This window comes from Vollenhovia emeryi, unplaced genomic scaffold, assembly GCF_000949405.1.
Source record: "Vollenhovia emeryi isolate VEMERY1.0 unplaced genomic scaffold, V.emery_V1.0 DF939120.1, whole genome shotgun sequence".
Taxonomy (NCBI): Eukaryota; Metazoa; Arthropoda; class Insecta; order Hymenoptera; family Formicidae; genus Vollenhovia; species Vollenhovia emeryi.
The window spans coordinates 3273071-3285028 of NW_011967246.1; the positions used below are offsets into that span (position 1 = coordinate 3273071).

At 45.3% G+C, this 11958-nt stretch overlaps 1 protein-coding gene and 1 long non-coding RNA gene across 3 annotated transcripts; one reads left to right on the forward strand and one right to left on the reverse strand.

The window, feature by feature from the left end:
* Positions 1 to 678: 678 nt before the first annotated feature.
* LOC105570623 (wiskott-Aldrich syndrome protein family member 3) lies at positions 679 to 4845 on the reverse strand. Of its 2 annotated transcripts, XM_012027967.1 has the most exons (8): positions 4477 to 4845; positions 4206 to 4359; positions 4003 to 4117; positions 3735 to 3767; positions 2395 to 2693; positions 1886 to 2187; positions 1353 to 1772; positions 679 to 1211 (listed from the first exon to the last, which is right to left on the reverse strand). In XM_012027967.1, exons 1-8 carry the CDS (start codon positions 4748 to 4750, stop codon positions 1030 to 1032), a joined length of 1779 nt encoding a protein of 592 aa, XP_011883357.1. In that variant the 5' UTR covers positions 4751 to 4845; the 3' UTR covers positions 679 to 1029. The 2 variants fall into 2 exon arrangements, with proteins under 2 accessions (XP_011883357.1, XP_011883358.1); XM_012027968.1 differs by lacking the exon at positions 3735 to 3767 and having other exon boundaries at positions 4477 to 4844.
* A 1069-nt stretch (positions 4846 to 5914) lies between these two features.
* LOC105570624 lies at positions 5915 to 7875 on the forward strand. The gene is made up of 3 exons (XR_001009602.1): positions 5915 to 6325; positions 7123 to 7216; positions 7305 to 7875. It is a non-coding gene; the product is annotated as an uncharacterized LOC105570624 (long non-coding RNA).
* The last annotated feature ends 4083 nt before the right edge of the window (positions 7876 to 11958 follow it).

An 11958-nucleotide genomic window follows, 5' to 3' on the forward strand; every position in this document is an offset into this window, starting at 1 on the left:
TAGGTATTATATTTTTATCAATATTCGCAATATCGATATCTAAACTGTGATCTCTGACAGGGCCGGACATATGCGGAAGGTATTTTAATTTAAAGCGCAGTATAAAGAGACTATAATAAAGAGACTATATAAATATGGCGTTCAACCTGTCAGCCGCCTCTTCAGGATTTTCCTGCCGTTCCAGGACGTATAACCTGGATCTACGAGTTACACTATTAACTAGTACGTGATCTTCGCATTGTGTGTGTTTTTTTTACGAGCTCACGAGTGCTCCGTTCGCTGCACTCAAAATTCGAATCGCGATTCGGCTAAACTACATTTGCGATTAAATTAGCCGCAATTAGCGGATTCTCGAGGACATCCTAAGAGCAGAGCGATTAAAGTAAACGGTGCTATTGCTTTGTCGACTGACCAATCAATTCAATATTGCGGCTTGACTTGCAAGACAAAAGGACGACATCGTGATTAATCATCAAGCATGGAATCGCCAGTCAAAGATGTCTTTCCAAAAATTCTTTTTTTTTTTACAGAAAGTTAACACTCTTTCACTGTTTTTGAAAGGTATCATTGTGTCTTTTCACAAAATAAATTTCTTAACACAGAAGATTAATAGGGCAATAACATGCAATATCACTTAAATTTTTCCCGAATTAATAACGCGATAAAAAGAAGGAACAATGAAATTCACATTGTCTTTATTCGTCGACAAGCGATGATAAATTTAAATCATATCCGTGTACTCTCCATAACGAATGATCTCCGTTGAGAGGATCGTGCAGAATTGCTTCTATAATTCAGAATTTACTTCGGTTCAGTCCTGAAAATTTAGAATTCTGAATATACAGTGTTTAAAGCGCGCGAGCGTTTCGCGATTCCTCGGAAGTGAAATATCGGCCGCGGAGACATGAAACGAGAAACAAAATCGGCTCGTTATAACACCGAGGAACCTTAGGAGTGGCGTCAGAGCATCGAAACGAATCGTCAGCCGTTTCCCTAGACGGCAGTAACGGCGGATGACAGAGAGTTGGGTCACGCCAGATTGCTCTCCTGCTCGCCCCAGCCTTCGCTGTCGCACTCGCTCTCCGATGCCGAATCACTGTCGCTGAACTCGACGGCGACGCGACGCGCCAGGATGGATGCGACGTCGTTGAGCGCGTTCACGCGCTCCACCTCTTTTTGCTCGATCTTCTCTACCTTGCGCAGTTTTATGCCTGAAAGACAATTGCCTGGGATAAAACAGTGTAATTTTTCCTGACATAGTGTCAGTATTGAAGATTTTACAAGATCCAAAAGTGTTTTATTCCTTCTTGACTTAATAAAAAAAAAATCTAAAAATATGGGTATAAATTTACCGTCGCGAATCGCTTTGAGCAAGTCGTTTCGCGGGTCGACCAATGGAATATTCGGGTTGACGGGTTTCCTTAGCTGGCCATCTACAATGCTTTTCAGGGGCTTTAGCTTCGGCGGATTGGTCGCTATCATCTTCGCGATATCGCCGTTTGTCAACGGTAACGGTGCCGTGGGTCCGTTGAGGACCGGCGGAGGAGGCGGCGGTGGTGGAGGCGGCGGGATGTTGCACGGAGGTGAAATAGGTCTTGGCGGGATGGGGTCTGGGGTGGGCGGGGGTGGCGGAAGATCCTGGGGTGCTGGATCTATCTCGTCCGCACCCAACTGGCCTGCGTGATTCGGCGGCGTCGGCGTCGAACGTTGGCTTGGTAGAGGACTGTCTGACCGACTTCCGCTCCTGTTCAGCAAGTGCGGCGGTATGGAACCTGAAATATTAACGAGCATCGTGCAAGATAAATTATCACGTCTTCTTACCTTTTACAAAGACTTACTCAACTACGATCACTGTAAGTGATGGTAATTAACATAACTAACATACCGTTCATGGAAGGAGGAGACATGGTTTCCCCTGGTGGTGGTGGCGGCGGCGGCAGGGTGTCCCTGCCGGTGCTCATGGATCTTCCCCTGGTAGGAGTATTGTTGGCGGATGCCACTGTGGGCGTGGAATTGCTGGAAGCGTTGCTCGGCGGAGCCGGTGGTGGCTGCGACGGTCGTGACCTGCCGCCCCGACTCGGGGTGCTCTGACCGCCGGGACTTTGATACGCATCGCTGCCGGGCGGCGCCTGACCCGCGTAATGTGAATATGGATTCTCGTCGTAGCCCTGAGTCATATAGTTCCCCCTGCAGTGAGAGAAAAATCATTAATTATATGTAAAGACGTGCGCCTGTAGATTCAACAACGTGGACGAATCCAAAGAGTCCTTAGCATGAGAAGAGTAAAGTAGAAGCGGATTAAAAAGATTGTTCAGACTATTAATGTACTATTAGTATTTTGGAATTATCAATTGTATTATATTATTGTCAGCTATGTCGTCGTGATATCTTCACCTGTAGTGATCGGAAGACGGCGGGCTGTAGAGATGCTGTTCTTCTGGGGGGTAGCTTCGTCGCAGTTCGATGCTGTTGGGTCTGGGCGGCCTGGGATCCGTCATTACCATTCCTAGTAACGCATCGTCAGGCTGCACATTATGCGGCGCCCTGTACTGCACCGCCTGTGTCGGCATGATATACTCCCCATGGCCGACAGCCAGTTGCCGTTGTCGTTCCCTCGTATTATGCGGCTGCCTCACACGTTTCTTATGCCTGCCGCCACCTCCGCCGCCACCCTCATTCCGAGGCCTGTGCGGCTGTTTCGCGGAAAAGAAAGCACTTTAAAATGCATACACGAAGAAGACAACGAACAAGGTGCATCTCATGTAAGTCAAGCACAATCGGTTTAAGTCAAAAACGTGTCCCGACGATTGGTCCAGCGACTGAGAGCGTTGTTTTGGTAAATTTTGCCCAGGATTGTATTTGGAAAAGAAAGTGTATTATCTTAAAATTGTTTCAAAGCAATGCTATTGTTTCTAAATCAGAGTTTACTGGATCAATAGTCGAGTGGGGTATGAATGTATATATGTAGAAAATAAAAGTGGAGTCGCATATGACAAAATTATCACTTTCGAATTCCGCAGCAAGAATCTATTGTCGTGAGAAGAAAGAAAAATATTTAGTCTTTCTGTTGACGACAGCACTTTTATTTTCTATACGACAAACATGGCAAAGTGGAGATGAGAATCCTGACATGGACGATGAGAAACGATCGAGATCGTGAGGATACCGGTGTCGGTCGAAGATGAATCGGTGGATGATGAATATAACGCAGTTCTATAAAGTACATTCAAAACTTGCATGAAAATTGCAAAGAACGGCATTACACAAGTGATCCACAAAGTGACGGTAGGTGTGACAGATTTGTTTCGAGTATCAAAAAACACAACTCAGTTTACGGAAAGGGTAGGAAGGGCTTCGAGTCAAGATCAGGCCCTGCGTAGATGGAACTTTTGCGCTCTTCCTTCCCGACCTCGGCGTCGAGAAGGTCGAGACACACTTAGACATGGACAAAGAAGTCCGTTCGCATTCGATCTACGCAAAGTATATCGCCACTGAGAAAACGTGGCTATTAGCACAACTACAGAACTTCGAGAAAGCGAGCATCTAGCGTCAGTCTCTATATCAGCGCGCAAAAAGGTCGGTTAATGAAAGAAAAACCACAGAGAGGGTGATTATGCGATGAGAGTGAAGTGGCTGGTGACGGTCGATCGATTCACTGAGACACTATTGGATGTTTCGTAGGAGGGATAAGAGAGATTAAAAAGAAACTACAAAGATCCAAACCATCGACTTGCCTCTCTGAACGGTTCGGCATATTCAGACTCGCTCTACAACGAAGGGGACAGTAATTCAGTAGTTAGAATTCGCAGCATTAGACACGTTAAATTATCATAAGAAATAGTTCGGTCTACGAAATCGCGCATCTCGATAACTTTGACGATCAAAGAATTAGATTTGACTGATTCGCAATCGATTGCATTTGGAATACGATAGTACAGTTACAGATAATACGATAGTTATCGAGGTGCGGCTTCGAATGTACTATCCTGCGAGGATTCCTACCTTCTTCCCTCGATCGTGTAATTTCTTTTCCGTGTCCTTGAGCATTTCCTGACTCCACAGGTCGAAGAAGTAATTCGGGTCGGTGTAGAACTTCAAGCCGTCCTTGCCATCCTCCCTGAAGTCAAGGCAATAATCAACACCCCCGGTCATCTTCAAATTAACCTACTTGAATTGACGTTGAATTAATCGACGCCGCTAATTACCTGTAAATATTAAGCTTGTCCAGGGGCGGCGGCGTGTCGCATTGGTGATACGTTTCCAGCATCGCCGTCGGCATGGTGTCCCTGGAGACGACTTGCTGGTCGAACACCACGGAACTCTTGAAGGCTTTCCTCATGTGTATATCTTGCAACGAGACTGCGCAGAAAATGAAAGAATCTTAACATTATTTAGACCTTTGTCATATTTCTTTCTCGATTCAATTATTTCATATCATCGGTGTCGCGCGAGCGATTTGAAACGGGTGTCACGTACCTTCCTCAACATTGCTGTCCAACTGGGTGACCTTGACGGCCAAACGATCTATCCTAGCCTGCAGGGAATTCGCTCGATCGCTCAACCCGTGCGCTTCTCTCGCCAGCTCGCCGAACAGATCCTCGGCGTGCCTCGACAGGCTAGAGAGTTGCCTGATCGTGTTGGCCAGGGTGCCATTGGTGGCCGCCTCGAGTTCCGATGGCAGCGGGAAGTCATCAGGGATGGTGCCGCGTGCCACGTGCACGGGCTCCACCAGTCGCTTTGGAAGCGGCATCTTCGGCTTGCCGGCTGCTTATTCCTCCTGGCTCCTCTTCGCGGTAACTCACTCACCGCTCTCTCGAGACCTGAAACCATCCGGGGCCGTCATCAGAGATGAATTGCTAGGTCAAAGCCCAAACGTACTTCGATAGAGATTACATATGTCGCTTAGAAGCAACTTTATAAATGTGTCTCGGTGGTCGAATTGGTTGAGACGCCCGCCTAGCCAGAGGGAAGTCCCGATTCAAACCCTGGCTGAGGTGATATCTTTTCGCAATAAATTTAGAATAAAATATTTAGACACTAACATCCTGTGATGGCTGTTAGTCCTTTATTCCTTCAAATTTATAAATGTGATATAAAAAATATTCCGCAAGAGATACCATAGATAAAATAGCATTTTCAAAAGTAATGAATGCTCCAAAAAATACGATTGCAATCTTCGTATTAAAGGTATCGATTAGTTTCGTAACAATTAAACAAAGTTCTATTCGCAACAACGTCGTTTGAGAATGAAGGTTCATCGCGCGTAGATTCGAATTACTCGAGACGCGATTTCGCGAATAATTATCGAGGCGAGTGCTTGACGAGAGAGGTACTCGTGGTTTTAAATTCCGAGGGCAAAGCCCTTAACGAGATGTTTGATTCATCCGGAGACGTTCCTTTGATCCAGACACTCTGCTACATCCCGCGGCATGCAAATAGCGGGATGTAGGGTCGAGTGAGATGAATTGCGAGAATTGTGCAAATCTCGGATTTGATTATAAATACGTGGAAGGCTGAATTCGGCAAGTTTCCTATCAATTCTTATAGCTCTTTCTCTTATCCCGATGGCGAGTCTCAGTTTAGTTGCCCGTCGCAGCAAACACTCGCGTACGTACGCAACGGTATACGCGCATTACGCAATCGCGAACCGTCACGAGTGATAACGATAATATCTTATCGCGCGCGGCTGACTGCCATTAGCGGCAAGGTGGCTATATCGGTCGCCGTACTTTTTCCGGTCGCGGTCTGCGTGAGTAACATGATAAACGCGATTTTTACTAGCGCGCGGCATCGCTGCCGATAAATAACCTCGCGATTACGCTCGCGGAAAAAAAATAAGAATTTGACAGCCGCATCAATTCAACTTTTATCGATTGTTAAAGAATTTAAGGCTTATTTGTTGTAGCTGCAGCAAGTGCTACACGACGCATCGCTTTCATGTGAATTTAAGTCTCATTTACGTAACAGTTTCATAGCAATATGTATAATAGTTTTCAGTTTGTGCAGCTTTCCCGGCTTTGTAAAATCAAAGCGAGCTCTACTTTCAGAACAACAAAGTAATGCAGCAAGCAATGCCGACATAAAGGCCGCCCAACAAACACGGTTTGAATAGTCTATCAGGGTCAAGAATACGACCGTGACCAAACGTGACGAGTTCGACGGTGATGACAGCGGCGAAGTCGCGGCAAACATGCGTACCGCTATTGTACCCCCTAATTAGCAATTAGCCGGCGTAAAACGAGCGAATGGAGCTACCCGCCGGATGTTGCACCTGCGAGGAGAACCATGAAAAACCTCCGACGTGGCTAATAATATCCTTTTAAAGGTAGCCAGAAAACACGACCCACCTATATTCCGCGGCTCATTATTAGCTTCCGTCAAACTTCATCTTATCTCACCGATCACAAAGAAGTTACGCTCGATCTTGATATTATAAAAATTACGCATCTTATACGTGAGCCTTCATTCGTAACAATAATTCGCTTGTAAAAATTAAGCAAAACGTTGTAAAGTTAAAAATTCACAAGATAAAAAATTGTTATATTGTTTACAACATCTCACGATAAGTGAAATATTAAGGAAATATTAAATTCCACGGTTGGTCCTCAGATCAATTTCATAGGGCATCTCAAATAATAATCCTCTTCTTCCTCGTGTATTAGACTTAAAGCCCGTTTTATCCAGTTCTTTCTGGCACTCTGAGCATTTGGTTTTACTTCATCTTCGGTAGGCTGCTAACCTTGCCGAAGGAAACCTCCCATCTGCAGTGGCTATACCCCTGAAGGGGTGTACGCGTGGCAAGATACTCTCGGGTGGTCGCCACTTCCCTTCGTGAGATTCCGAAAAAATCCGTGGATTTGAACTCGGGTCTTTTCGCTCATTTGTCCACTAAGCAGCGCACATTTCTCTGCGCCACACTCGCCATCTCAAATAATACTCGACAAAAATCTGCAAGCCGATCGTAATCGACTTAAAAAATTGTAAACTAAATTTTAACCAGGTCCTTTTAAGATGTAAATCAATTTGAAAACGTAAAAGCCATTTAGGACCTGGCGCAGGTGGAGGTGGCCAATTAAATTACTAAGTGAATCCATGTACCGTCTTTTAAAAAAATTGTTACAGTATTTCTAAATCTCACAAGTGAGACACTGAAGATGTCAATTCCACGGTCGGTCTTCAAGCGAGTTGTGTAGGACGGCTCAGATAATTTATCAAAGTTTGTATACCATTCATGAAATTGTTATACTATTTGTAACGTAGCATAAGATGTGAAATATTAAATTAATTCCACAATCGATTTTCAGGCGAATTGTATGGAGCAGCTCGATCGACCATATGGGCATGAGTCACCATAGTCTTTAGCCTTTGTCACGCCGGTATATCTGTATTTCATTAAGCTCTCCCACGCAGTCGAGCAGTTATTTAGCCGGCGAACACAAACCAGACGGAGGGAGATTAATAATACACGATCCATTTCGCGGCCGTTGAGTCAAGAGAGCCATAATAATATAATCGCGCAACGAATTTGTCAGCGTTGCGAAACACTTAACGACACACCGAGGTAATATCGCGCGAAAAAGACAATTTCCGGATTACACATACGTTCGATGTGAAAATACGAGAGACGCCCAGGCAGCGGGTTGCAGTTGCGTAATTGCGATTATCTAATTTATCACTGAATTCACGTGTCTTGCAGTTAGTTGTGCAGTTAGAAAGTCGCAGTTATCCGCTTGCAAAGCAACGTGTGGACGTACATAAATTGTAATTAAAATTTATAATCAGCATTCACTTTAAATTAAAGTAAGTTTGAAGTATCTCGATGGTGTCGCTGATATTTCTGGAAAACTGGGCGCTTTATCTCCGCGCATCAATTTATTATCGCGACGTATCGGCGTGCGCGTTTAAACGCTTCCTGCTCGCTCGCTAATTTAATGCAAGCCAGTGCTTGTGGCGCTCGGATAAGTATCGGCCTGTTAAGCTTAAGCATTCGTGCTAACAGGAACCGAGTGCGGCGAGATTTCTCGCGTGCGTCTCGTTGTGAATGAAACCGCAAGACACGCTGCCGCATGCGGTAGGCTTGCATAAGGTAGGCAGTATCCCCGAGGCTGAAAGGTCACTACTACGCCGCAGCGCGGATTACGAGTACTCGCCGCTGCTATTTACTACCACCATTACTCGGCGAGTAGAAACCGGAAAGACTTACGTTGCCGCGGTTGCTCCTCAAGCAACAGTGTCGGCCGGTCGTCCGCGTTGCATTTATTTCGCGAGTTGCATTCAATCGCGACTGCAATCTGCAGCGACGATATATCGCGATACCGTCGCTCCAAGCGTCGAATAAGCGAATTCCACGCCGGCGCTCGCCCAGGATCTCGAAATAAGGAATAAATTCGATAAGATGATCCATCGCGAGTTTCGTGCGAGGTCTCGTGTTTCAAATCGTGTTTCAGAATGTACTTTGTCAATGGACACAAAGCGCGAGGATCCGTTTAAACAGTAAAGTCGAGAGTCCTCCATTTTTACAGAGTATAATCCGTACCTTCCCGCTGAAGCTGGGGGCAAACACTTTTGCATAAGTGCATAAGCAATGCATAAAGAAATCGATTGATCCATAAGCAAATGCACAAGGAAATGGATCAATCAAATTCCTTAAGCCTATAATTTGATTGGTCCATTTCCTTGTGCATTTGCTTCTGAACCAATCTATTTCTTTATGCATATGCTTATGCACTTATGCAAAAGTGTTTGCCCCCAGCTTCAGCGGGGAAGGTACGGATTATACTCTGTAAAAATGGAGGACTGTCTATGTCTACTTTACTGTTTAAACGGACCTTCGCGCTTTGTGTCCATCGACAAAGTATATTCTGAAAAAGTTGCAAAAGAAATCGATTGGTCCATAAGCAAACGCACAAGGAAAAAGACCATGGGCCAATTGGTCCATTTCCTTGTGCATTTGCTTATGGACCAATCGATTTCTTTATGCGTATGCTGGTACACTTATGCAAGAGCGTGTGCTCCCAGCTTAAAGGTCCTGATGAAGAAGAAATATTTTTCTTACGAGAATCGCGCGCGAGTCCGCTCATGGTCTCGCGCGTTTGCTTGCGTTTTTATAGACACGTCCAAGAAATTGTCGCAGCAGGAGTTTCCCAGCGACTTGTAGTAAACTGGACAATTGCGCGATCCGTTTTAAATTCGCCAGTCAGTGGTGAACGACAAGTGACAATGACTAAGACGGCTGCGCTGATTCCGCCCGATTATTCACGCCCGTTCGCCGCTGCATCCTGGTGCACACGTGCGGCTGTTAGAGCAGAGAATGCACATGTCGACCATATGGTCACGCGTAAAACAAGTTCGTGTACGCAAGAAACGCAAGGTCACTACCCCCTGCGCACAAATCGATGCGATATTCTGCGACTTTGACAGATACCCTCCCGAGATTATCGTCCGCCTCTCCTTGCCTCGCGCACGCAACATTTAATTTACAGGGCTGTCGTTTTCCCCCTCCTCAAGAAATTTCCCTAGAAACGGATAATATTTAACGTCGAAAATAATACTGAGAGTTGCGAAACAATAAAGCAAAACCGGTACGAATAATCAGCCGCCTGCTTTTATTCGCGCTATTTTTCTATCTTCGTCTCTCGCGCCGTCATTTACGTCGTCGCTCCGTAAAATGCGAGACGGTCCGCGGGGAATGTCCGCGTCGACATTTTAGTCGTGTTCAGTGTGGTTCACCAAGGAGAAGCGCATACCGACGCATTAGGGCCGGGGGACGATATCGAGCGATCGAACGGCGCAATCCGACTTGGGCATCGTCGCCGAGAACAAAGAGCTTATGCTAATGCCGCGACGTGCGGCGATTTTGCAATCGCGAGACACGTGTATCTAGGATTCCATCTTCTATCCGCGAAATGTCATTCCTCGCCTCTCGAGATTACGCTGAAGCCGCAGTGTCTTAACAAAATACAAATCGCCGGACGTCCCTTCACCAATACAAAACACCAAGCAGGTTATTTAACAGGCTTAATTTTATTTTATCGCGCATTATTCCGTAATCGTCTCATGAGAAATTTATTTTAACGCACTCGATAATTTCGAAACCGTACATCCGTTCTGTTATTTATAAAGTAATAATATCCATCGAATGTGGGCGGATTATTAGCCATGCGCGGCTAATTAAGGCGTGAGAGCCCAGCTAGAAGAGACGACAGGGGAGAGAGAAAGAGAGAGAGAAGGGTTCGTATTCGGGTCACTGATAAGGGAAGGATGTGAGTCGTTGAGATCACTAAAACGACAGGTTGAATAAATTATATCGACGTTTATGCGTTACGGGAGCAACGTGCTGAAAAGCTACGGCGCTGCTCTCGGAGATTGCCTGGCCGAGAGATATTTATATCCCGGCTTGCTGTGTGTAGACACCATCACCATCTTGTATTTTGTACACGCTACGGAACTGATGGAAGTGCAGCGACCGATGAAAACTTTTGCGACGTTACGACAAAACTATTTGTACCCTCGTGTGACGCTTCTCTAGCATAGCAGCTGCACGTGAATGTTAGCAATCTATCGGCTACAAGTATCTGATTTCACGTTTTGAAGTAGTGTTATTTCTTTTTCCTTTTGGAAACTAGAGCTACTTTTATCGAAATGGATCAACGCTCGACTTTTTATCATGGGATCGGTACCACTTCTCTTCCGCTCGAATCAAGTCTAACTAGGCCTGAAGCGGTGCTCGAGTTAACGCACCATGAACAAACTCGAGAAGGCACGTGGGTACCTCGGAAAAGGCTCTCATTTCTCATTAGCGACGTTTACGTCGTTTGAGAATAAAAAAAAGATGTCGACATGCCGTAGGCCGTAGCTCTTAGATGGTTTTCACTCGTTTTCCTCGCATAGCTCCGGTGAAATCTGCCGAACTGTTACTTAATTCTCGCGAGGGGACTCGGGGAATTCACGGATCTTCGATAGCATCTTGGCTTTCGAAACTTTATTTCGGGATCTGTTAATCATGACATCTAATTTCGGAGACGGTGTGAATCCTTAACGTTATAGAATCCTCCTAAAAGGGTTTCTAAAAGTTCATATTCGGTTGGAGGCTCGTCCATCCCGAGGACAACCTGATTGGCGGAATTTAACAGTAGGGAATTTTGTGTATTTTCTAGAATGTCTCCCTCTCTGCATCGTTTGGTGCCTTTAGAAAATACAATCCATCAAGCGAGACTCCAATCGCTCTGGAGTCCCATTGCTAGCGCATTATTTCCTGCTTTATCATGAGATAAAAAATAGGGAAGCGAGGAAGGGTGTCCGAGTGTAGACCTGGATAACTCAGTTGGAAGAGCAGTTCACTCGCTCAAAGCAAGTGAAAGAGGTTCCCCGGTCTCCTCGCCCGATATTCTTTCTCGCTCAAAGAATCACCACGTCTTAGCGGCAGCCCCGCTGAAGATATACGCCTAGATTCTACTCCACAGATATGAAATCTTGAAAATCAAGATGGATCTTTAAGTTTGCATAATAATGAATGTTGAAGGAAGTTCCGTAAATGGGGACGGGAGCAGGTTCGTTCGCACGATTTCTGGGAATATTTACATCAGGGAATATGAATACTGTTTAAAAGCGAACGCGGATTTCCACGTCTTTCTCCATTCAGAAGACTCCTTTCAATACTTAATTAAATTGTAGAACCTAAGCTAGCTTTCCGACATTTTCTCTCCCTTTGTATCTCTCACGGTGATACTGCGGTTGTGCAACGATCAAGAAGCGATAGCTAGTTTTGCCCGATAAAATTATGTTCGATTCCGCTCGAAGCAACTCACGATGGGCTTCCTCTTATATACGCTTTTATACAGGGTGTCAGATTCGATTTGGACGACTCCAAAGATTATAGTAGATTGGGTAAAGCTGAGAAGAAAAGTTATATACCATTTTACAAAATTCGTAATTATTATCGCGTAATTAAGAAAAACA